At 50.0% G+C, this 26727-nt stretch overlaps 1 protein-coding gene and 1 long non-coding RNA gene across 2 annotated transcripts in view; one reads left to right on the plus strand and one right to left on the minus strand.

Moving 5' to 3' along the window:
• Positions 1-6865: 6865 nt before the first annotated feature.
• Positions 6866-10033, minus strand: LOC149335773 (uncharacterized). The gene is made up of 2 exons (XR_016284102.1): positions 9895-10033; positions 6866-7313 (listed from the first exon to the last, which is right to left on the minus strand). It is a non-coding gene; the product is annotated as an uncharacterized LOC149335773 (long non-coding RNA).
• Positions 10034-11214: 1181 nt separating this feature from the next.
• The window catches only part of LOC149335774 (uncharacterized), a 36792-nt gene continuing 21279 nt past the window's right edge, over positions 11215-26727 (plus strand). The window contains exons 1-2 of the mRNA XM_089554004.1: positions 11215-11220; positions 21618-21984. Of these exons, the coding sequence (XP_089410130.1) occupies positions 11215-11220; positions 21618-21984 (373 nt within the window). The remainder of the gene's footprint in view (positions 11221-21617; positions 21985-26727) is intronic.

The raw sequence follows: 26727 nt of genomic DNA on the forward strand, positions 1-26727 counted from the left end.
AGTTCGCCTCACAGCCGACAGATTTGGACCGCCAAAGCGAGCCACGGTGCATGGCCCGGATTCGAACTAGGCAGGCTGTACTACATACCGAGTTTTTCACTTAAGAAGACCTGCGAGTTTTGAAAATGGGCTTTTTGAGCTACACGAGCGCTTTTTCAGCACAGCATTGTCCGCAGTGTAGCGCATCAGAATACAGTTAAGAACTACTAACTAGTAGGATGGTAACTGATATAAAATAGTGAACTTTTAATTATTACTGTTAGTCTCCTTATTTACTGATAGGCATGTGGCCCAGTGCAAATAATATGAATATCAGTTTTTAGAATTGAAACGCAGCTGCTCTCCGCGCTATGGCCCAACATATTTTGGCTATTTGGACGAGCACTGCAGGGGTTGCTTCGCCTGCAAGCTTTTCGAGAGCGCGTGTATTTTGACGCGACGTAGGCAAAATTGTTGGCACCGAAAGTAAATGCTTTTGGTTTGGTTTATTGGGGTTTAACGTCCCGAAGAAACTTAGGCTATGAGGGACGCCTTAGTGAAGGGCTCCGGAAATTTCGACCACCTGGGGTTCTTTAACGTGCACTGACATCGCACAGCACACGGACCTCTAGAATTTCGCCTTCATCGAAATTCGGCCTCCGCGGCCGGGATCGAACCCGCGTCTTTCGGGTCAGCAGCCGAGCGCCGCAACCACTGAGCCACCGTGGCGGGGCGAAAGTAAATGCGTTTTCGAAATTCTAAAAACTGGCATGGATATTACTCACGAAGGATTTCACGCATCTCACTAAATAAAACTGAGCAACAACTGCAAAGTTTAGTTAACCAGCCTACAAGTTAGCATGTTTTAGCAGTACTCTGATGAGCTATACCGCTGACAGTGCTATGCAGATAAAAAGCACTCTTCTAACTGAAAAAGCCCATATTAAAAAATTGCTGAACATCTTAGGTGAAACATATATGGTGTTTTTGACAAAGCCCGTATACATACTTCTCTGCGAACAGTTTCTAACATTGCGAAATCATAAGTGAAAAAAAATGGCAGTGGCTTAGCTCTGGTTAAGCCTGGATATACAAGCGAAAAGCTGCAGTTATGCTTTGCTTGACGTCATGGCTGTCGCAGTTCGCGCACAATGCACTGGGAGCACCACGATAACGGTGTAGGCAAGCGCGTTATATAGCCCTCCTTGCGCATACGTAGTAACTGTGGTGAACACGCGGCTGCAGCGAAAGGTCAAACGGTGTCGAGGAGGCGAGCGCGCAGTAGTAGCGGCGGTGAGGAGGCGGCGCACATGCGCAGTAGCGCGCGGCTGCGCCGAACGGTCAGGCGGCGGAGTCGGCGCGGCGGCGGCTGCGGCCACCTGCGCCGCGCGTGACGTCGCTCGGTTTCGCGCATGCGCAGCTGCGGCAAATCTTGGCTCCGAAGGCTCACGCTAAGCGCGGCTGTAGTGCGGGTAGTGAAGCTTTTCGCTTCAAAACTGCGATATTTCGCCAGCCTTCTAATCACGTCTGGCGCGCATACGCGAGTCCTGACGAAAGACGATTGCTAAGGCCGCGCGTCGGCGGTGATGAACCTGAATGGTGACTGTAAAGATAATCGCAACAAACCGCTACGTAGATAGGCGAACAAATCCCGATAGCATTGGAACTTGGCAGCGCATCGTGTCTGCGACAGCTTGGCATGAATCTGGTCCTACTTCTTGTTGTGGCCGATCAAAAGGTATCAGAAATAAAAGAACGCGACGAGTTAATGAAGATCTGTGCGATACGATCATGTATGCCGGAGCCGAATAGTTAGGAATTTCACGCCAGGGGCTTTTTTGCGACAACGTTGCGAAGGTTTTCTGCTTCTGCGTACACATTGTGGCTAATTACAGGGCCGCGTACTCTGTTGTTCGAACGCAGAGCGGCACATCAAGCTGAGGCAGGCAGCCGGCAGCACAATGCCCTCCACGCAGTTCAACAAAATGCCCACCCCCCTCCACACAGTGCCAACAAAATGCCCTCGACATAGTTCATAGTAGTGCAACTTGAGTGGGCTGAAGTCTCGGCGAAACTTCGGGCCCCCTCGTCAATATATGCGTGCCAGTGCAATCGATGCAAAAGACGGAGCATTCGGGCCGATGCTAGCCAATCTCGTGCCTTTCTATCACCTAAAAAATGAAGGCTTCTAAGGTGTTACGAAGTGGAACGGCTCTTTCATTCTTTAGAGAACAGCGCTTTACCGTTTCTCGTGCACCTTGACATCCTCTCATCCATTTCCCCCAGTGCAGGGTATCGATCCGGTGTCCTCTTCCAGCTAACCTCCCCACATTTCCTTTTCTCTCCTAAAGGAGAATGCTTAAACCCACTGGTACGAAAGTTCCATCCCTGCGGTACCGGGAAAAACAGTGCTTCTAATTCCTTAATCTGCAGTAATCGCTGAGCGACAACTTCGGTGCTTACTTCCCTCCCAGCTTTCTAGAAGAGACGCTCGTCTCAGGGCGTGCCTTTGACTTCTAGATCAGCGATCACCTCTAAGCTACACATCACTGCGTGCTGCCTATCGTTGCTTGCAGCTGTGCCCTAACTTCTAGACCAACAACAGACACGCGATCACCCCTCAGCTACACATGATGGCATGTTGCCTATCCCTGCTTACAGCTAGCTGTGCTTCTGCGACTGGCGCCAGAAATCACTCCGGATAAAAGTTGTTACGCTATCTTCGTAAGTGCGTTCAGCGCATTTTCTACGCTAACAGAAGCTCGAGTATTGCAAAACTCGCGAATCCAGCAGTGCGAGTAGCAGAACGGACCGATTGTAATCGCACTTACCGTTCTCGCTGCCGCGGATGAAGCTTTGGGAAGGCATCGTCCATGCAAGCCGAGTTCCCCCTTTGAAGGGGCGACGCCGAAAACACCGCACTTCGTTGACAGGCTGGCAGCAGTGGTACCTTTGCTGAAGTTCGTTGTTTCGTGATTGAAGAGGTTATCCGCCGTGTTTAGCGAAGGACAGGCGAACAGGTGGCACAAACACGACGTTGTCAGGCGCCGCGGTAATAGCTGGGTTCTTCAATTCTGGTCCGACTCTAACTTGACAATAGTTTCAAGGCCCCAATTAATGCAGGGCTTCAGGAGACATCACAGTTCGACGAGCGAGGCAGGAAGGGTTTCATTAGTTCACTCAGTCAAGGTCAGTTTCCAACAACGTCACCAATAATTAAGATAATTACACCCGAGCACCACTGAAAGGGCGCGGCCATGCTGCCGCCGCATCGCTACTGCCCGGTAGACTTAGGCCTAATCTCGCGAATTCTCGCCCGCCGTGCCGAGAACAAGCGGGTGTGACCTTATCTTTTGCCTTACTTCGCACGTGTTCCATCTGAGGCTACAGCAAAAACCTTTGTTTCTTTTTTTTTTAGGCGGCGATCGCATTGTTTCACCTAAGTTTTAGGCTCTCGCCCTACCGCGCTCGACTGACTTTTTTCAGGCTGCTTCATGCAAGTGCAACGTCACCTATTCACCCCGATAGGAGAGACGGCAACGGAATAAGGCAGGTTATCGATGAAACCGCGCTCACTTGAACGGGCGCCTTGGAACGTTACCATTATATCACTAGAGCATAAACAGTGAAGGAAAGCACATTGCGAATATTGTGGATATTGCGAATGTTGCGAATGTTGCGAATATTGCACATTGCGGGGTCAGTGCCAGAGCACCCCTTCCCCCCCCCCCCCCCCCCGAAATTTTCTGAGTGCCGCATCTCCTCTCTCTCACACACCTTTCGGCCTTTTTATTTCGCCGATACTTTTTACACACCGCATCGATATATTAAAATGTAAAAGCAAAAATAAGAAGAGTGTCGGTTTATTCCTGAAAAGATCGATGTATGTACTACGTTGTCGTGGCTCTAGAATAGGAAGCGGAACTTATTGCTGAGAAGAATCACACCTCTTCGCTACCGCACGAAATATGGCACTCCTTTTAACAGTAGGCACAGTTCACCCGATTAAACATACCTTTTCACGTCAGCCTACTTTTTCATCCTTTGCGTTGTCCTCAAATGATCATAAACTATTACGAAAATAAAAAGTGCTTTTTTAAGCGCCTCTGCGGCCGGGCGCAGGTTTACATGCATGAAGTTTAAATTTTGACAAATACCATTCGTTCGCAGTTGCTGACTTTGCTATTGAGCAGAAGCTCTTGTGTTGTTGTAAATCACATGAAAATAGTTGAAACTGCCGCGACTTTTCGTTTTTTACGTATGTTCTCTGCGAATCAAGTTCACGCAATCCTGTGTGCACAAGTATTTTATGTAGAGATTAGAGTGAACGAAACGACGGACCCTTCGGCTTTATGAAACCAATTAAAAGTATTTTAACTCTATGGACTACGATAACTACGATACTGTTTGGGCGCAGGCTTTCTTTTACTTTTCTACCGGCGGCGAATGACACCCTCGAAAAATATTTCTGGCTACCTCTTGCACTCTTGCCACGGCCTTGGACTTTACGCTTCCCATGCTTTTGAGGGAGCTATAACCAGGCCTGCTGGAGACAGATCCTCCGCGCAATCCCAAATTATGTGATCCAGCGTTGCTAGTTCACCGCAACGCTGGCAGTAAGGATTTACTAGATCAGAAATATATTCGCACTGATCCATGAATTTGGCAGCGACCGTGTCTGCAGTCGCCTCCCCGTGGTGGCTTGATCTCGGCTCAGCGACGTATTCGGGGGAGGCAGACTCGCCCCTAAGATCTCTGTAATAACTCGCAATGGCCTGGCAGCTGTCCAGCGTCTCAATTCGCAAGGTCCCCGCGTCGGAGTCTTCCTCACCAGCACGGCTGACAAAACCTCGAGCGTACTGGTGAGCGGCCCCTTCATGAGCCGGGACCCAAACCAGGCCAATAACTTTCCTGCCTTTTGGCATCGTGGTACTCGGTGGCGGAGATTCGCCCTCGCGCAATGTTGCGGAGGACCGTCTTGTAATCGCAAAGAATGGTGCTGGCGCCTTCCTGAGTAATTCCTAGCGTTGTAGTATCCTCTTCAGCCATCCCAACTCTGCTCGCGAAACTGCCGAGGCTACTACCTTGCGGGAAATGCTCCCAACGGAGACTCCACGGTGCTTCCATCCCCCGAGTATTTTTCTCTAAAAAGCTGCGCCTTGGCCCTCTCCGTCCATCGTGACGACCCACCAGCACATTCTTACCCGATGGGCACTGAACCTCCCATGGACGTCCTGCAGACATCCTAAACATCCGCAGGACATCCATGGGACTTCCAATGCCCATTGGGTAGGGAGCGCTCCGACTCTAATGCATTGACGGATTTCTACCGGCAAAACTACCCGGTCGAGGTAGTTTCCGTCCCTAATATCCTGAGACGAGTCCCGCCTACGTCGTCCGAAGCCTCTGTTCATGCGACGTCAGCTCAGTTACTACATGGTACTGTGCACCCGCGGTGCCGCAGTGGAGGTCTCCGGAATAATTTCGACCACCTGAGGATTTTTAACATGCAATAACATCGCAGAATACGGGCGCCTTCCGCATTTCGCCTCCATTGAGACGCGGCCGCCGCGGTCGGGTTCGCACCCAGGTACTGCGGCACAGTAGCCGAGCGCCTAACAATTGAGTCACCGCGGCGGGTGCAAAGCAGTCACCGACAAAGGCGTTCCAAACAGCGGACACGTAAACCGCGCTAAGCCTTCCCGCGCATGTGCAACCCCTCGGCACTTTGTAGCAGCATGTATCAGATTTAATATAAAGGCGCAAGTTTGCGCAATCGCCGCAGCATTCCCACCACTGACTTTTTTGTTTGCCACTACAAGTAAATCGTTATATTTAGCTCTGATTTTCTATATATATATTTTTTTTTAAGTTACGACTGCCACCACGGTAACAACGCAGTGACATCACGTCCACAACTGGGCGCCTCGATGGGGATACAAGTCATCCTAGTCCAGGACCAGCAAAATAACAGTTGCCGATATTGGTGACAGAAATAAATAACATTGTTTCAGTGATAAACCACTCTAGTGGTTTAAACTGGCTCTGTATGTGATTTCAGCGCTGGTGACAGTCTTCACTCCTCTAATGTAAGTCAATGTGCGAGGGTTTCCACAAAAGCCGCCGCAGAGTTTCGTGAGACGTACTCGCCGTCTGCTATCCCAGTGTTGCCATACTATTCTCACGAAACTCTGCCCAAAGCCGCTTACCAAGCGGAAAGAAACGTTCCTATGCCCAAAACATAGAATTTTAAAATGTTTTGCTACGTTTCTCAGCAGCACAGCTGGGCTTACGTTTATGTTCGCGAGGAACTTTCGGTTGCCGCAAAGAAACCATGGCCAATTTCAGCGCAGCAGACTGCGCGTGGCAGCTTATGCAATCGTTCGCCGTGGTTCGCCGTGGTTACTCGTTCGCCGTGCGACCACTCAACTTCTGGCCTGCGGATGCCCGATGGCAAATCTCAGCTCAGACTGAGCGAATTAACAGTGGCACTCGCTCGTGCATTCAAATTAGTGGGCATTTTTTCTTACTGAGATACACGTAATTCAGACGCGGCCAATTCGTCAGTTCGAATGAACCAAAAGCTCGATTCTGGCGAGTTCGAATTTTCGATATTCTAATTTGAGTTCAGCTCTATATTCTAATTTGAGTTCTAATTTGAGTTCAAGGAAAATATTGGATGAAAGTACTGTGAGCATTGAGCTCCACTTACTAACAACCAATTTTGCTTCTTGAAATCAACCAAGCTGTACACTTTCCATATGCAGCTAATGCCTGTTGCTTAAAAGCTTATAAGCTCAAAAGTCATCCAGCAAAATGCAAACGGAAAAAGAACAATTCAACAGGTCACTTCAAAAGGGGTGCTGAAGTGGAGACAGTACAGGTGTTCAGAGTTAAACATTCATGTTTATTGAATAAAATAAAGAAATAAAACAAAAACAAGTCAGTGATAATGGAGTTGTTTCGGCTTTGTCTCCTGATCAGTGACACGACGCACAAAGATGGCGTCGTGCGGTTTTTTATGAATCTCGCCCTGTTCGCAGAGGAATGAATAACCAACAGCGAGCCATCATGGCTAAAGGCCAGGGTTGCAATGCTCGATGGGTACTTGTGGAACTGACAGAGACTCTTCTTGTTGAAGCCGACCCAGATGTTCACGTGGCCGTCACTGTCTCCCGCCGCAAATGTGTTGTACAAGTTGTGGAATGCGTTCACAGTTGCGTTCACAGGGTAGATGAGCTCGATGCCATTGCTGTCTTTGGCACGGTGACACTTGAAGGCGTACTTCTTCTGCACTTCGGGGTTTGGATCCAAGTATTCAATAGCCACGCGCCCTGTGTAGAACCATACAATCAGCAACTTGATGCAACAAGTGAAGCCAGGACAGACAAGAGGGTCAACCACTGGAAGTACAGTGAGAAGTGCCCTTCCTGTTGTGTTCATTATTCTGACTGCTCTAAGTTCTCTCTCCAGTGGATAGACAACTTGGTCGAAATGAAACAGCCTAATACATCTTGCCACCAGAAAACAAAGTTAGGCAAGTTGATTACTAAGAGGCTTATTATACTTAGCTAGTACAAGCTAAGCGCCCTAATCCAATGTTTACACAAAAACTCAGTGGCTTAGGCACTTAGCTGACGAGCACCACACCACGGTTTCAATGCTCATATGCATTTAGCTAGGGACAAAAACCTGATGGAGCATTTAAGCCCCGCCTTCAGGGTATGATGTGATAGCGTAAATGGTCCCTTCAGTGGCCTAGGGTTTTCTTGGCATATCACTTCACAGCCATGGAAACTATTCGTTCCTTCGCCATCATGTAAAGCTTAACCTACACTTAAGAATTCCTACGCCATCATGTAAAGCTTAACCTGAACTTAAGAATTACTTCGCCATCACGTAACGCTTAACCCACACTTAAGGATACAGTGCAATAGCATTACTGATACCTCTCGCACAAGTAGTCCTTCTCTGTCGCCTAGGTTCTACCTACATGCCCAAGTATGCAATATTGGCCATTCCCTACTTTACATTTATTGAACGGAGGAAGTCCTCCTACCGATCCTGGCACAGTGGAGGAGCGGTTAAGTGATGTGCCACTGCCACAGAAGGTGGCTATGTTTGGAACAGCGGCTGTTTCAAACACAGCCACTGGGGGGGTTTCTGAGATCCAGGTTGTGATAGCGTCACAAGGTCACGTGACTTAGTGACAGGAGGGCCACCGCAATTTTTTCTCTTAATGCCGACTACACTTACAGCAGCATTTATGCATTTTAACAATATTTTGTTAAAATGCATGAATGCCAGTACACATTACAAAACTGCCGGTGGTCAAAAGTGGGCATCCAGCAGGGCATCCTTCAATGTCCTCTGTCTAGCTTTGGAGCATTAATTGGCAAGTATTATGTACTTTCCCACGACTTTTCTTTGAATAACAAATAAGGAGATCTGGTGCAAAGACCACAGTTTGCATTTGTAACGCCTTGATGGATGCACAGTCTTTCTTTCTACTGTGTCAAGCTACAAATTTGCAAAGGACATCGCCCGACAGTGAAGCAAGAGCATTACGTTTTGCCCCAAAAAATAATTCATTAGTACAAGAAAATGATAGCAGACTGCCAATAAATTTCGACCACCTGGGGTTCTTTAACGTGCACTGACATCGCACCGTACATGGGCCTCTAGAATTTCGCCTCCATCGAAATTCGACCGCCGTGGCCGGGATCGAATCCGCATCTTTCGGGTCAGCAGCCGAGCGCCATGACCACTGATTCACCGCGGCAGCAAAAAAAAAAAAAAAAGAGGTGCCGTTTTGGAGCTCTCGGGAATAATTTCGACCACCTGGGGATCTTTAACGTGCTCTGAAATCGCACAGCATATGGGCGCATTTTTGCATTTCGCCTCCATCAAAACGCGGCCGCCGTGCGGCTGGATTTGAACCCGGATACTCGGCTCAGCGCCGAGCACGCTCACCACTCATCCAGGACTTTAATTCTGCTATTCAAATGCGCCTCGTGAGGGCAGTAGTAAACGTTCATCGTGTAGTCAAATTAATTTTAACAACTTTTAATATTACCCTCTCGGGGCACTAATTAACGAGTGTTTCTATTTCGTAGCTAGCTCAGCCTGCTTTTCTTTAATGCGTTAGCATTAAAACAGTGCTGCGAACAAAAACCTGTCTGTCGGCTTGTGCACGGTGTCAGTGAAAAAGGAGAGTAGGCGGCGCACGCAGCGCGCTGCAATTTAGCTGCAATGCAGCCTCGCATGATGTCGGTCGGTTCACGCGGCTCTTCTGTGGCGTTCGGCGCTCGGGCACCGACGGACACGTGTCGCGCGTGCCAAGAGTCCCGTAGTGTTTTGTGCGCAAAACTAATGCTACTGCGCTACTGTTACACGAATCCCATTGATCGCACTTCGTTCATTTTAATTAGGTGGAATTACAATGAAACATGGGATACATTCCAGTAGTGGTTTGGTTTATGGGGATTTAACGTCCCAAAGCGACTCAGGCTATGAGAGACGCCGTAGTGAAGGGCTCCGGAAATTTCGACCACCGGGGTTCTTTAACGTGCACTGACATCGCACAGTACACGAGTCTCTAGAATTTCTCCCACAAAGAAATTCAACCGCCGCGGCCGGGATCGAACCGGCGTCTTTCGGGGCAGCAGCCGAGCGCCATAACCACTGAGCCACCGCGGCGGCTCGAGTAGTGCAGGAGGGGGCACGGGGATCAGTGGAGGAAAAGGGAGAGGGGGCCTAGATGCGCATTAGCCCAGGGCCCCCACTTTTCTTAATCCGGCCCTGCCCGGTGTTCACCAACGAGTATCAAGATCTGACAGCTCTAAGGAGTGCCTGAATTTGCTCTTGACCTACTCCCGCGGGGCTCTAACAGCGCATCGAGAACATGGAGCTTACCAGTCCGCGGGTGACGATGTATGTAGGAAGCCAGAGGATGGACACCGTCATGAGGATCTCAATCTACACCTGCAGGGTGGGCGGGCTCGCCGAGAACACCAGCAGGTCCACCGCGCTGGCCACCAGGGCACCGATCACGCCTGCGTCATTCACGGCACCATGAAGGATAATTTTACCCGGCTCCCCACGAGTAAGCCTGGAGTGTTATTGCGATGGCAATAAAAGTGTCATCGGGGAAAAAAAAATTGTGCCATCGGTCATAAAATTATACCGCTGGCCGCAGGAAAACGACGTCACCAGAGCGAATAATTCCCGTTGGCTGGGGGAAATGACGTCACCAGACCTGGTCATTCTCGTTAGCTGGTGGTAAGAGACCTCACCAGACCGGGTCATTGGCTGATGGAAGGTGACGTCACCACACCTGATAATTCCCATTGGCTGGAGGGCAGGGACATCACTAGACCGGAAGTGACGTCACATCCCTAAATATATCAACAGCTTGGTTTGGTTTATTGGGGTTTAACGTCCCAAAGCAACTCAGGCTATGAGGGAGGCCGTAGTGAAGGGCTCCGGAAATTTCGACCACCTGGGGTTCTTTAACGTGCACTGACATCGCACAGCACACGGGCCTCTGGTATTTAGCCTCCATCGAAATTCAATCCCCGCGGCCGGAATCGAACAAGCGTCTTGGGTCAGCAGCCGAACACCATAACCGCTGAGCCACCGCGGCGGCCCTCAACAGCTTCTAATGCAATCGAATTAAAAGTCAATGTAATTAGGTGTTCCTGTGCATTTTTTGCCTTCGTGACAACATCTGACTGTGCGAGTATATAAACGGAAGTGCGGGGTGTCGAGTGCTATCACTTCACCGTAACGGACCACCCACATTACTTTTGCGGCGAATACTGCAAACTTATTATTCTATACCTCAAAGTCTTGCTAATGATTTCGCCGTTAGATTATTTCGCACGCACTAAATTTCGCAAACCGAAAATGCAGGTCTCTATAAGGCAGGTCTCTCTATAAGAGGAAGGAGTGCACAGAAGGGCACGTAAACCCCAAGTACATGGACTGTAGTAAGTGCCTGTGGTAACCATGCGCCCACCTCGCATGGACACCACGGGCTGTGGTGTCCATGCGTTACCGTTTTAATGTAGAGTTGTCAACCGAGTACCGTGATCTAAGGGTATACCTCCATTCGTAATCAACTTAAACGTTGGAATTTATTTCTCAGCAGGCTACAATAGGAAAGAAATGGTCGAAGTACTGTGGCCATCGCCTACGTGCACAACGCTCTCGCCATCTATTTAGAGCTGAGGAATGCCGGTAAGGTTTCTTCGAAGTTGAGCCTTTGGATTATGAGCTTTATAATGTATACTTTCAACCAACGTTTGGGGATGGAACTAGGCCGTTAATTCTGCCCAGAAATTCTCCCCTACAAAAGTAGGATTTTCATGGGCCTGCCTATGGGTAAGAACTATCCTGCCTATGGGTGAGAACTATTCAGCAGCCTATAAACTTCTCTCTGGAGCACCGGCCAATGGCAATTACCCGTGCATTTACGGAAGAGCTATAACAAACCGCCGTCCTGAAGATCGCTAGCCTAACCACCAGCGTCCATCCTGCACCCCGATTAGAAAGGTTATAAAGCTGGGCAAGTTGGTCAATTCACTGTGATATACAACGAGACAAGCCAGGAATAGAAAGGAAAAAAAAAGGACCATATGGTACTTCCGCTGTGAGGTTTCCTATTCACTGCACCTGTGGTTTATCGCACCGCATCTCATATGAACGGCGGTCCTTGCGCAAGATTTCATCAACGTTGATAAACCCAGCTGCACATTACCCGTCACGGACGGTTTCCCCAAGGCGGGACCGAGAGTTGAAAGCGGTTTGAATGCGTGCGCACTTCGTAGTCCAGCTCCAGATTTAGGTCAATTACGGCCGCTCAGTGCAGATCGACCTGAGTTATACCCCCGTGACGTACAGTGCTTCCAGCCCGAATGCAAATATGGCAAGAGGTTGAAAACAAGAGCAAGAAGTGGGCTTGGGCAGGGCATGTAATGCGAAGGGAAGACAACCGCTGGTCCTTAAGGGTAACGGAGTGGATTCCAAGAGAAGGCAAACTTAGCAGGGGGCGGCAGAAAATTAGGTGGGTCGGTGAGATAAAAAAGTTTGCGGGAATATGGTGGCCGCGGCTAGCGCAGGACAGGGTTATTGGAGAGACATGGGAGAGGCTTTTGCCCTGCAGTGGGCGTAGTCAGGCTGATGATGATGATGATGGTGATGCTGTACACTTAGAGCAACGCCCAGTTAGTCCAGATCCGAGAAAGATGGCTGCTAGGGAAAGCGACCAGTCTTGTAGATGGCGACGTGGACTGCTGGCTCGTGCGTCATGGAACCATGAGTTGGTTGGACGGCCTCAAACAAAATGGCACATACCCACTACGGGGGAGTGGCCAAGGCACAGAAAAAAAAAAATGGGCGCAGCCGCGAGCATGGCTTCTCGTCTTCCTCTTCTTAATGCAGAAGTAGGGGGCCTATCTACAGAAAAACAGCAATCTTTGTTTGGCTCTAACCACCTCTTTAATTTACGACAGTAGGATTTTTTTTCCTCTGCGCAAACATCATTGGGGCCGCATTTGGTCGAGGCATTATGTCGCGACAGAAAACTTATTCCACTGCAGCGAAAACGATCACGGATGCGGCAAGCGCGAGCTTTCGTCTTCACGGTCTGTCCTCCTTGGTGTTCGGTCCACAATCTGGAAGGAGTCGAAGATGCAGGACCGTAACTTGGGGAGCGTGAAAAATTAACGTGCTTTTTAGCCCCTCGCATAGCTACCGTGATTAAACAGGACAAAAGAAGAGACGCGTTTCCACCCCTTTCCCAAACGTGAACCCCAGAGATCTCCGCGAACTCCACCGAACGAGCGGGGCTGACTTCTCGACATCTGCAACCATCGAAATACCAGACCCCTTACAGCGGCGCTTAGCTACAACCAGTCGCTGTGCGATCTTATTGCGGAAGTTCCCGCGCATTTTCTTTTCTCAGGAGTCTAACCTTACATTCGATTAGCTATCCCAAAACGAGTGGGGTTCTTTAACGTGCACTGACATTACCGCAGGTGGTCGAAATTTCCGGAGCCCTTCACTACGGCGTCCCTAATAGCCTGAGTCGCTTTGGGACGTTAAACGCCATAAACCAAACCAAACCAAAACGAGTGGTTCCGCAGCGGCTCCAAAAGTGGTCCCTCAAAGAAGCTCCCTGCGGAATACCATACACAGCAGCTACCCTAGAGCGTCAAACGAATTCCCCAGTATCGCTTCAGAGCATCCCACGTGTCCCGTAGTGGGTCCCTAATTTTAACGCGATAGCTTTAAGGCTCCCGTTCCCCAGATAATTCGCCGCCGTCGTCGGCGTTATGAGCGAAGAATCCCAAGAGAAGCAGCCTAGGTGGGCCGACTAGGTCACGTGACCGTGTGTCGTCATCCCAATCTGCCCACCGGATTATGAGCAGGCGGACCACAGTGGTAGGTGGCAGTTAAATTAATGATAGTTTGCGAGAGGTTGCTCGGGAAGAGCAACCTGGGTCGCACGATTGCCCCACCGGTGGCAGCACATGCCATGGCAGGGCAGTGAAATAAAAGGTAGTGGAAACGTAGTAACGGCTGCTGTTGCAGCCTTTTTTTTAACCACCTGTGTACTATGTTCCTACGACCTTGTTCCTACCTCAAAAGAAAATTAAGTAGTAACAAGGTAGAGACTTCTGCTGTTACTACGTTTTTTGGCAGTCATTACACTTGTACTACCTCATTATAACCCTGGTAGTATCCATTACTACGTTGATCTGGAAATAGATGATAGGAATATGCACACGTATGTACACTAACATTCCTGGTGACATTGCTACTCAGTGCCCCATGTTTTTATATAATGAAAAGGGTTTCCTGAATGGCAGCAAATCTAACAATCTAGCAAATGTTACTGCAGGTAGTTACTGTTGCTACCTCTCCAGAGGTAGTAAATGTTACTACCTTCCAGTTACTACGCACAGTTACTACATAGGTAGTCATATATGTGACGGTTGTTGCTAGCCCAAAATGTAGTAACCTCAACTACCTTTTTTTTTTAGAGTGTGGCGCATCGCTTAACCGTTGCACCACTGCACCAGGAGTGGTGAAAATCCAGAGTGACCAATTCCGCATATACGGGCATTCACTCATTAACGCTGTCGCATCATACCCTTAAAGGGATACTGAGGCGGTTTTCGAACCGGCTAACCTTCTAGGGTTTTGAAGTAGTGTCATTGCTGATCACGTCTGTGAAATTATTTTTTCGATTTTGGCTAAAACAGTGGCGCAATCACCAATTAAAACGCGATGTTTAAATTTCCCGCGCCCCGCGCGAGCGCAGGAGAGGGGAACAGCGGAGAGGGAAACCTCGTCCATGTCGGCCTGCGTGACGTCATGTTGAGGAGCCGGGGATGCTTCGGCGCACCCGAGCGCGCTTTCAGCGCGCGTTGTTTCTCGTGCTACATGCGTTGTTCCTCGTACTACGTGCGTTGCGACGTACAAAGCGTGTCAGCCGACCTTGAGAATCAGATTCATCAGGTGCTACTCTGCGTTCATGTCCACGAACAACTACGACCGCGACTGTGTCGTCTTCCACTGTTTTCCGCAAGACCACAAGCTCGCAGCGCAACCGCTCGCTGCTGTGACGAAGAGTTCAAGCCGACTAAAGCAAGCTTACTCTGCTCGAAACACTTTCGTAAGAGCGGCTACAGGCAGAGCTTGTCCTAGTGTGATCTCTGGAGATTTCTGTCGAAAAGGCGCGGCTGAACCATGACACAGTTCCATCGATTTCCTCGCGCATAAGAGGCGTGTCACCATTCTGAAGAAGCGCCTCTTTTAAAAGTAGAAACATGCTGACTTAGCCCCTGAAGAAACCTTATAGAGGCTTAAGCATGTGTCGCTCTCCTCAGCTTAGGTGCGGCCAGACCACCTGAGACGTGCTCAGCAAGGCTCGGTTAGTGATTTTATACTCGGTTCGACGTGTCCAAGCAAGCAAGCAAGCAAGCAAGCAGAGCAAATCACAATAAAGCAAAGCAAGCAAGCATCGAAGCTCTTCATATGCGGCATCTCGTTTAATCCTAGCTAAGCAATTAAAATGAAAGCGTTCGACGTTGATTTCGGATGCAAATTTATGAGAGAAATGAATGCCAACCGAGTTTTTGCAAAAAAACACCGCAACCTTACTCGGTTTCTTCATCAAGTTGTGGCAGCGGTCGAGTTGCAGCTAGCTTGGCTTTTAAACACGCATATAGTTGGCAACTACTTCACTGAACCTAAACTGCAAATCTAGGAAGGGCGAACGTTTCCGAGGCAGCGATTAATATTTTCTGGCATCTGCAGAACGCGCCAGGAGTGAAGCGTATTTGTGCGCGTATTTGGCTTGGTTTCCAGCGCACCATGATTGCGTCACTATCTTGTGGTCGCATGCCTCGCAGTGCTTGGCCACTGCGCTTCGCTAATTTTGACACCAACTTTGTGCTCCTTCATCGTTCACTTGAAATACTTTCTTGCCCCAACCTGCAACGCCGGGTACTGAGAACAGGATTTACACAGTGCTTTGGGCCTTTTCTTTAGGATGACGCTCTTCCGGGCGAGCCAGGAGGCGTCCGGTGGTGGTAATTGACTTGAGTATTGTTCGCACCCCTTCCTTTCCGAGAGGAGAGAGAGAGAGAGAGAGAGAGAGATAACTTTTATTTTTCAGCTCAAGTCCGAGCCTTCTTATCTGCCCGTTTGGTGGGCGTTATTTATCGGCGGTGGCGGAGTGGGGCCACGTGTCCCTTGGATGCGTCGGATTTGGGCGGCGAGGAGCGGCCAGAGGGTGGGCTGCAGAGAGGTTGGTGGAGCGGTCCATCGGGCCCACGTGAGGTGAAAGGGGGGAGGCAAGGTATGCGAGGAAGGTATGGTGGGAGAGTTAGTGGCGCGGGGGCATAACCAATATGTATGAATGTTTGAGGGGTGCTCTCCGCACACGAGACAGGCGGGTTTGCCCGGTTTATGAAGGATGTAGTGGGAATACAGTTCGCAGGGAAGGGAGTTAGTCTGTGCCTGTCGAATTAGAGTGGCGTCAGCACGGCAAAGGAAATGGGAGGGTGACGGAAGGGTTCGTCGCATGTGGCGCAAATTGCGAAGGTGTTCGCGGCGGTCCTGTCGGTGTGTAGCGCGGTCTGCCTTGGGATTATAATGGGCTGGCCAGGCAGTCGGAGGGCCCGGTGGTATTTTTTCACGGGCCAGAGCATGAGCAAGCTCATTCTCCGGTATACCTTGATGACCAGGAATCCAGTCAAGGCGGACATGGAGCGTAGGGTGGGCTGTTAGGTATTGCAGCAAAGTGTCTAGGATATGGGGAGGGAGTTTTTGAGATTCGAATGAGCGTATGGCAGCCTGAGAGTCTGCACGTATGGTGATGGTGGAGGAAAGGTGGTCGTGAAGCGTAATCGCCTCTGCTATGGCCAGCGTTTCTGCGTCGGTTGAGGAGGGCACTCCTGTGTGGAGATGCGTGGAGGTGCTTCGAGGGCCGACTACTGCAGTAACTACTTGGTGCTCGAGGATATGGGCATCGGTATAGTAAGTGTCGTGGCCCAGTGCGGGTAAATGGTTCGCCAGTGCTTCACGCCGCCCGGGATTTATCGTTGGAGACATGTGGCGTGGAATGGGTTTTACAGTAAGACGCGGTAGGCTTTTCCACGGGGGAGCAGATGGTTGAAGCGAGGGTAGTTGGGAAATGGTGTGTCCGAAAAGGCTGAGGAGGTCTCTGCCTTGCTCGGAGGTAGAGAGACGGTGTATCTGGGCTCGGTGGTGTGCTGCTGCGCGTTCTTCGAGGGAGTTGAAAATGGCGGCGTCTGCGATCAGAGCATTTGCGGCGTAGATGGGAACTCCCATGGCTAATCGAGTGAAGCGACGCAGAGACGCTTCCAGTTTGCTTACTTGAGAGGATGTGAGGCGTTGATAGGGATAGGCGTACATGACCCTCGAATAAACGAGTGCTTCTATAACTCGACGGAGTTCGTGTTCTCTGAGTCCATGCTTTTGACGAGATATACGGGACAGCATGTGGCGAATTTGGTTCAGTTGTTGCAGGAGTTGGCTAAGCCACACGTTGCACTTGCCATCTTGTTGAAAAGTGAAGCCAAGGATCTTGATGTGGCTCCGTCGGGGAGTAGGGGTTTGCGCGAGAGAGAGTTGAATGAGTTCGCGGTAGGAAGAAGCGGTTTTTTGAGGAGCGTTAGAAACCACAATGTATTCCGACTTTTCGGCGGAACAACTCATAACTATGCGGCGTGCATGCTCCTGAACGACGTCGAGGCCTTGCTGCAAAGTGGATTCTAGTTCCCCAGCGTTTCCTGTGGTAGACTAGAGTGAGATATCATCCGCATATATAGCGTGGCGTAGGCAGGAATTTCAGCGAGTTTTCGGGGCAGTTCTTTCATTGCCAAGTTGAAAAGCATAGGTGAAAGAATGGATCCCTGTGGTGTACCTGCGGTGAAGGGAAAGGGGGCGGAAGGTGTGCCGTCGGGGCCAATGATTCGGAGGTTCCTGTCTGTAAGAAAGTCTTTGATGTAGTTGAACATGCGGACCCCAGGACGAGTGTCTGCCAGGTTGGTGAGAATTGCGGAGTGGGCGACATTATCAAAAGCCTTTTTGATATCCACGCCGGTCAAAACTCGAAGCTGCGCGCTGCTTGGGAAGGCGTACAAATCCTCATAGATTTGCCGTCCAATGTCTTGTGTGCATACGTGGGCGCGGAATCTGACCATAGTGGGAGCAAGACAGCGATTGGTATGCAGGTGCGATTCGAGGCGGGTAAGGGCCATCTTCTCCATCAGCTTCCCTAGGCAAGAAGTCATGGATATAGGTCGGAGGTTAGTGATGAGCGCAGAGGATTTTCCTGGTTTCGGAATCATAATTACGTGTGCCTCTTTCCACGCAGCGGGAATTTTCCCGGAGCGCCAAACAGTATTAATGATCTGAATAAGTTCGTCTAGTTTTGAATCGGGGAGGTTACGGAGTATACCATAGGTAATTTTATCTGGGCCGGGTGCTGTGTTTCGCTTAAGGGAGCGTAGAGCAGCCTGAAGTTCGGCGAATGTGAAGTCAGAATTCATTCCTTGCTCGTCTGCTTCTTCTTCGGTGTAAGGGTATGACGGGGAGCTGGCAGGAGAAGTAGAGGATGGGTAAAATTGATTTCGGATTTGCTCAGCCAGCTCTTCTTGTGAGACGGAGAGGGCCAACTGTAGCTTTTGAAGTGTGTTACGAGGTTTACCCTGTCCAAGTAGAGTGCGCATAATGTGCCAGACTTTTGGAGTGTGGAGTCTCTCGACCATGTCATCGCAGAGCTGAAGCCAGTTGTTCGTGGCTAGTTGGTCAGCGTATTCTTGGGCTGCTTGCGTTAGTTCAGCAACTTTTCTTTTCAGTGCGTGGCTAGCTCTACAGTTGCGCCAAGCTTTTATGGCCCGGCGACGTTGTTTCCATAGCCCAAGTAGGTGTGTGTCAATGTATGGATAGTCGGGAGATCGGTGGGTATGTTTGGTGTGTTGGGAGACGGTCTCCATAATGGCGCTACACCATTTTTCGGGGTCCTCGAGTGAGACTGATAAGGAGTCGAGGGCCGGCCGAGCCTTTGGCCAGTCTACGAGCATAGTGGGAGGTAGATGTGTTCCGGGTGGTCTGGAGGGTCGCTGGGACGTGAGCGTTATCTGAAGAATACAGTGATCACTCCCCATCGTGTCACCCGTATTACTCCAAGAAGCGCGGAGATCGCTGCGAATCCATGCAAGGTCGGGGTTTGTGTCGGATTGTGCTCCACATCCTAGACGTGTAGGCATGAACGTGTCATTCAGGAGGGTGAGGTGATGAATACTGGCGAAGCGGTCGAGTTTTCGTCCCGAGGCTGAAGTACGGTCGTATCCCCATGCAGGGTGTGGGCAGTTGAAGTCACCAAGAAGGACGAAAGTAGTAGGGACATTAGAGGCAGGGAGGGCCGTATGCAAAGGTGGGATGCTGGTTTTAGAGTCGGAGGGAGTCCAGTAGCAGTTTAAAATCGTGATACGGTGACCCTGATAGGTGGAGTGTGTCAGGACATGCTCTTTCGTCCCGGAGTTGAGGTGGGATGTATCTTCCTGAATAGCGGGTATCGTGCGCCGTATGTATGTAACCGTCAAAATCGGCGGAGGAGGGGGCGTTTGATGTCCTTTTCTCTTCATGACTATACTTGGCTGAGTAAAATGGTCGTAACCTGGAAGAGAAAAGGCACCGTGCGTTTCTTGCAGTGCGATGACGTCTGGGTTAACGCCAGTAATCCGCATGTGTTGCAAGAGGGCATTTTTCTTGCGACGAAAACCGCGGCAGTTCCACTGCCAAATAATTAGAGGGTTTTGGGGTGGAGATGTGTGTCGCATGATATCACTCATCATGCGGGTCTTCCTCCATGGTGTCGAGGTTAGGCACAGGAGGGGCGCTTGCGCGCTTTCGAGGGGAAGCATTGGAGTCTGTGTCGGGAGAGCATGGGGCAGAGGACGCGAGGGAGAGGAGATGGTGCTGTAGTTGCTCGACGCGAGCCGTCAGTTGTTGTAAGGCCAATAGGACGGGAGCAAGGGATTGCTGTATGAGAGCAATAGCGTTGTCGGTAGGGAGGGGTGAAAGAGGAGTAGGTGTGGAGGGACGTGAGTAAAACCGGTGTTGGAAGGACGGGGGAGGGGGTGCGATGGATGTGGGAGATGGACCGCTCACCTGGTGACTTGGTGCAGTCTGTGACTGCATCACGGAAGCTTGCGGTTTAGTAGAGGAGGTGGAGGTGCTGATTGCCGCACCACAAGTGGTGGACGGTGGCCGCTTGGCAGAGGGCTTGGTTCGAGATTGACTTCTTTGCGCGGTCTCGTGCCCCGGGCTGTTGCTGCTGCTGTTGCTGCTGCTGTTGCTGCTGCAGGAGAGCTGAAGGGCCTCGTAGCGGTTCGAGGTAGGCAGGGGCGGCCAGATGGTCGCGTCGGCTTTAGGTGGTGGAGGGGCGGCGCGGGCGCGATGACGTCGTTGGGCGCGGTGCCACTTTAGGACTGCAGCGTCGGCGTCTTTCCTTGCGGGGCACTCAGGATGAGACGGTGTGTGGTCTCCCTTGCAGTTCCAGCAGTGTGGTTCACATTCATGTGGGGTAGTCGTTGGGTCTTGGTCAGGAGGAAACGGTTGGCTGCAAATCGAGCACCGAACAAGGCTAGGCTTGTTAGGACAGACGTCGGCACGGTGCGCTATGGCGTGACAATGCGTGCATTGTTTGCTGTGGGGCTTTTGCGGGTAGACGCGGTACACTCCGCTGTAGAAGACGGCATAGCGTGGTAGACGGGGCCCTTCGACGGTGAGCAGAAGTGTGTTGGTACGACCGAGACGGCGGGCGCTTAGTAGTCGGGTGCCGTCAACACGAAGGTTAGCGGCAAAGTCGTCTTCGGTAAAGTCCATGGTGATGCCGTGTATAACACCACGGGCGTTAAGGGGGTCGTTAGCTACGTACGAGGTGACTTCGTACTGGGTGTTGTTCAGTGAAACTTGCTTGAGTTGGAGCAGCTTGTCAGCAGCGGCTGGGCGGTGGGTATCGATGGCCAGGATGTTTTGCGAGGTGCGGAGTTTGATGTAGGTATTGTCACGTTCAGTCTTGGTTAGGCGGGCGGAATCCATGACGGACCGACAGAGCACAGGGAATAAAGTGTTGCCGAGGTTGAGGTGGTTCGCAAATTTCATGACGATCGTGGCTGCGGTGGCTTGCCGGGGCGCCGCGGGAGCACAGTGCTTGTGATTCAGCGCCTGGGCTGCTGACTGGCTAGGCGAGCTCCCCGCCGTTCCGGCTGCGAGCATGCTGGCGAGCGCGGGGGCGTTGCCCCGGCGGTGCAGATGTAGGCTTGGCTTAGCGCGCCCGGCGTGGGCGGCCAGCCAGATGCTGATGTGCCAGAAAACGGCGCAGAACGCTTGGAATTTTGATTACCAGGCGTACAGGCGATGAAGTAGCACTCCTATAGACCGGTTGGTGGCGATCCGAGGTCAGGAACCTGGACGTAGACGTGATTTTGCTGGAGCTGGGTGTGCGCACACCCGATCACGGTGGCGCTGGTGGCGCCCTCCCTCCTTTCCGAGAATACGAGCCGATGTTGTGCTGTAGCGCGTCTTTGACGCTGGCGTATGCTTGTGCTAGGCATAGAATTTTTTGCTTGTGTCTTTTTTGGTTTCAGGCGATACGTGGAATGAGCAAACTGTAGTATCCTTTTCTTCGGTGGTCAGTAAAAAAAAATAGTCGCCGTATTCGCTGTTACAACGACACGGAAAGCTGCGATCTGCCCCCAACGCAGCGCCAGATCCGCATCGGCAGCTTCTCCAGTCCTCAAAGTGACGTCACGACCTCTCTTGACCAATCACGGGCGGCGGCGCGCCGCGCGGCGTGCCCCGCGGCACAGGCCGCATATTTCGGCTAAAAAAGGCAATTCGCGCTTGTTTTTGCCTTATTTGGATGCGATATTCCAGCATACAGTATGGAAAACTATAGGATGCCGCTGCCAGCCCGATTTTCAGAAAAAGTACTTCAGTCTCCCTTTAAGGCGGACTTTAAGCGTGTCCCTTGAAATTTTTTAAAACGTTCCGTTTTGTCCATTGCCTTTCCGCGGGTTACCAACCCACAGAAACGCGGGTACGGCGGAGCGGACGGCGGTGGCCCCAGCGCCGAAAATTCTCCGTGGAACTCCGTAGTCCAGAATTCGGGCACCTCGCTCGTGCAGCAGCGCCAGCAACAGCTGCAGCAGCAACAGCTACAGCAGCAGCAGCAGAAAGGCCCGTCGTCGTCGAGTGGTGTCCAATCGGGCGGCAGCGGTCCGTTGCCGGTGGAGGTGGAAGAGGAACGCCCACAGCAGGTGGTGGAGGGCGTGTCCAGCCGGCTGCTTCCTCTGCTCATGGCTGCTGGCCTGGTAGGCGGAGCAGCACTTGGGTTCGCCATCCGCGCCACAGACAACCCCTGGACCAGCCGACAGATCATGTACGTCGGCTTCCCCGGTGAGCGATAATTCGACGCTATCTAATGTTTACCACCAACTGCACTATCAAATGCTTATCACCAGCAGCACCATCATCAAGTGCTGCTGGCCAGCCGAATTATTTCATTTCATTTATTTGGACACGCTTGCAACCAAATCGAGGGGGCCCAGGTTATAGCTGCTATTTCGCATTGCAGTGAGGAAACCCTAGACCCTCTTACATATGAAATGCTGTGCTATGGAAAGTGGCATGATCAAGTACCATTGGCAGCGTCATTGTCGAATGCTGTTCACCGCGCAAATGACTGATCCTATTACCACTTTTAAATGTTACTGACAGCGACGCCAGAAATCTTTGGCGTTAAATTCCACGTAAGCAGCCCAAATGCTCCCTAGCTAACGTGTGGTCAGGCTCCGCAATCACACAGCTCGGTGGGCCAATGGGCCAGCATTCTGACAGCTGCCCAAAAATCTTCGCGCATCGCAAAAATAAGCAGTAAATGCACGTGGAACAGCGCTCATTTATGTTGAATCTTTGTTCTTTCTTGAAAACTTTTAGCTTCCTTCATCACTCGCTAACTGCCCAAACAGGTTTGACTTACACAACAAATTGCTTCTTTAATAAATTGAGGCTAAATCCCTTATGTGGATTTTATGATTCGAGTCTGTTAAGGCAACCACCACCACAGTGTGCACAGCAATGTGAATATTTGGTGTCTGCGTCTGTGACGTTAGCGTCACGCTCCTTCAGGCCCGCTACATACAAGTAAATAGCGCTTTGCCCTGCAACAAATTGCAGTACCCATAAGCATCAATAAAAAGTGTAAAACAAAAGAGAGAAGTTGCCTGGTTTCAGATTAAACATTAGAAACCTCGTCTTGCCGTTCTGTATTCATCACAGTCCCCGTCCCATTTTTTTATTGCGTGGTTGATAGAAACCATTATGTAAATGGAAAAGGACGCCAGCGCTTTGATAGACGACTTGCTTCTGTGTGTTCGCGCTAGTTCTAAAAAAATTGTTTTTGAGTAAACGGCGGGCGCTGTGACAGTTTCATATTCCGATGGGCACCTCAACCGTACAGCTAAGAAATCGATGAAATAGCGAGTGAAAGAAAAAAGAGAAGAGCCGCCATAGTGATGGGCGGAAGAATAATTCCAACCCCCATGCTCTGACATTGCAAGGGCACCTTTTTAGTTTTGCCAGCATCAAAATAGGGCAAGGATCAGACCCAGGTCCTGCGGCTCAGTAGTTAAGCACCCTCGACACTGATCCACCGAAGAACTCTCAATTCACAAACACTGATAAAAACCGGCCGACAACTTGGTATCAGTACTGAGAGCTCTCTATCAGGTGGCACACGTTCCGGCCGCAACGTTTTTTGTTGCCATTATAAATTTTTGGTATTTTAAAATACCGGGATGCACTGCGATGAGGTTGCAGCGAGAAAGGCAGCTCATAGCAAGCTTTTAGACGTCAATTACACCCTGACAAAGCACCGTTGGATTTTGGTTCTCACTTACCCACCGCCTATCACAGTTCACACCGCTTGTGTGGTTCAGAAAACAGGTCATCATCAGTCTGCCTACGCCCACTACATCCTAGTCGAAACCAAGAAGAAGAAATGGGCTTAGGCATGGAATGTAATGCGAAGGCAAGATAACCGCTAGTTCTTATGGGTAACGGATCCGAGTGGGTTGCAAGAGAAGGCAAGCGTATCAGGAGACGCCAGAACGTTAGGCGGGCGAATGAGATGAAGAAGTCTGCGAGGATACAGCAAGCAGGTACGCTGTTTTATTTAGAAAGGATGCTTTCAAATATGCTCTGCACGTCACTTGAGCAGTAAGAACAGGCATACTTACGCGTACTGATTAATGGTTTATAAGGTCATTCATTCAAGAGTTAGAACAGTTTTGGTTTGGTTTGGTTTATGGGGTTTAACGTCCCAAAGCGACTAAGGCTATGAGAGACGCCGTAGTGAAGGGCTCCGGAAATTTCGACCACCTGGGGTTCTTTAACGTGCACTGACATCGCACAGTACACGGGCCTCTAGAATTTCTCCTCCAAAGAAATTCCAACCGCCGCGGCCGGGATCGAACCCGCGTCTTTTGGGTCAGCAGCCGAGCACCATAGCCACTGAGCCACCGCGGCGGCAGTTAGAACAGTTTTGATAATTGGTTTAGTAAATAATAGAATGTCCTTTCCTTTATCCTGATTCCTCTTCAACCAAGAAATCCCATATGATAACTCAATGGAAGGTACTCGACCTTCTAGTCCTCAGATCATCAGAGTTTCAAATTTCCCGGTGCTGAGAAACCAGGAGCCCCTCTACCACCCAGAAGTTTGGAGAAGCTTGGTTACGGTGAAACCAGGTGGCTTTTGCAAGACAACATTCTCAATCCTCTCCCACAAAAAGGTTTTCTTATGTGCACAAAGAGTGGCATTACACTTTTTACACTTGACCTTTGAGAAAGAACGACACGCTTACGTTGTTTGGACAAATCTTATTATCCATGCTATAGATTTTTATTTTTGAGCACGTTTCCAACCTTCGTATTGGCATTCGAATAGCAAAGCAAGTCTTGTAGCTAACAAAAATTTCAAACTGAGATTGTCCTCCAACACAAAGCTATTGCGCAATCAGTAAAGCGAGAATCAGTCCGGCATTTTGGCGGAAGATTCAGCAGCCTTACTAAGGAAGCACAAAATAATTGCATAAAATCCTTAGGAGCTTCTAAATAAAGCTTTCAAGCTATAAATTTCTTTGGAAGAACCGTATGACTCGAACGATACCACTTGAGAAAAAAAAAAACATTTCTATCCCGATCTGCTCACAGCACTTTTCTCTGGATGAAGCAATGAGGATAAGTCGCAATCTGCAGCTTGAGTGCTCCTTTAGGGGTCACCTCGAGTCGTCACTCTGCTCAAGAAAGCTATATAATATACCATGCAAACAGACAAACATTCTTCGCGCACCTCCAGGCTAACTGGCCAGCATTTCCATTTTGGCAATGTATTTTCGCAGTACAATAACGAAGATCTAAGAATCTGGGAGAACCACGCGCAAGCTAGGAGAGTTCTCGCAAGAACAACCTTTACCAAAAACGCAAGCGACTAATTTTACGCTTTGACCTTGCAGCACGTTCCTTTTTGGGGTCTGCCGCCGCGGAGGCTCAGAGGTTGTGGTGCTCAGCTTCTGACCCGAAAGACGCGGGTTGTATCGGCCGCGACGGTCGCAGTTTGGTGGAGGCGAAATGCTAGAGGCCCGCGTACTGCGCTATGTCAGTGCACATTCAAAAATTATACGTGGTCGAAATTAACCGGCGCCCTCCACTACAGCTTCCCTAATAGCTTGGGTCGCTTTCAGACAACAAACATCGTAAACCAACCAACCCACTGTCTTTTTGATTCTGCGACCCTGCTGGTTAACATCCCTGTCTTCACCTTCTCTGTATCTCTCTCTCTCTGCGACCCTGCAAATATATCCACTTGAGAGGAACTGTTGGGCGCACCCTTCCAAATCCAACACATTTTGAAGCTGGTTCAAAAGCCAAATCCGCGACCCATGTTAATTTTCAATAGACGTTGTAACTGCAAAACCCATAAGTGTGCTAGCTGCGTGTAGTGTCACTGGAACAAGTTGAGTCCAGTATTCTTAATCATCTTTGTTTATGCTACACCACTACGCTCTCTCTAACTCCTAGTGGTTTCTGCCCAACTTAACATCTTCAGCATCTGCGCCTCCGAGACATGATACTATCGACTACCCACAGTTTTGTACCATGGTATTGCGGTGTGGCGGGACGCGAACGGTTAGCCGTCTCGGGGGTTGGTGTTCGGCGCATTCGCGAGAGAGGGCGCTGACGTGGCGTAGTCCTTTCTCCCCATCCCCCGTTCGGTCGCTCCCTATTTCCCTTCGCTTTCCGTGGTGCATCCCTACGGCGCTCTCGTTTCCTCACTCGTGTTTCGGATGCCCAGACTGATCGGATACTTACCGGCGGTGCGCGTGCGAATGAACTCGGCGCAAGCTTCTGCTCTTAGATTTTCTTTTCAGCGCGTGAGAGTGTTGGCGAGTTTGTCTTTGTGCGAGTGGATTCTGGTGTTTTCAGCTTGGGGACATTGCTGTGCGTGACTTTTTAATTTGCCTGAGCGACAATTTCCTAGGATTACAAAGAGATGAAGTTGAAGGCTCGTCTGGTGGAAGTACTTTTAATTCGATGCATGGTGACTGTGATGACGATCATGTTATGCAAGACAAGTGGGAGCACCGATGACGAAGAGGACCGACATGAAGGTACTGAACTGATATTGTATGTTTGTTTATTGGTTGATTTGTGAGCTCTACTTTCATTGTTTCTTGAATGTCAAAATTTACAAACGAGGAATAATGCTGTAAAGCGGTGACCGTGACACCTGTCGTCATTTCTTTCTTGTTCATTGTCAGGCACATAAGGTACAACAGAGTATGAAAGAGGTGAAAGATAAAAGTGCATTAATTTCACAGAACACAGTTCCTTCAATGTTAACGGTTAGAATTAACTGATTTTGCTCAACAGGCACCATTTATTTCATAAACTTTTACGAGATAGCTGTATGAGCAATGGAAAGGTGCGTCTGTATTCTGCGAGAAAAAGAAACTGTTCAGAAAAATAAACGTTTTAGTGCGTGAAATGGACACAAAGCACTGGCGCTTTACTATTGGCGAACTCAATAAACTTGCGTATTATCTTCGAGCTCTCACTAGTATTTGTGGTTCTATAGTGT

The sequence above is a fragment of the Amblyomma mixtum genome, chromosome 7, assembly GCF_055824585.1.
Source record: "Amblyomma mixtum isolate Tamu chromosome 7, ASM5582458v1, whole genome shotgun sequence".
NCBI lineage: Eukaryota > Metazoa > Arthropoda > Arachnida > Ixodida > Ixodidae > Amblyomma > Amblyomma mixtum.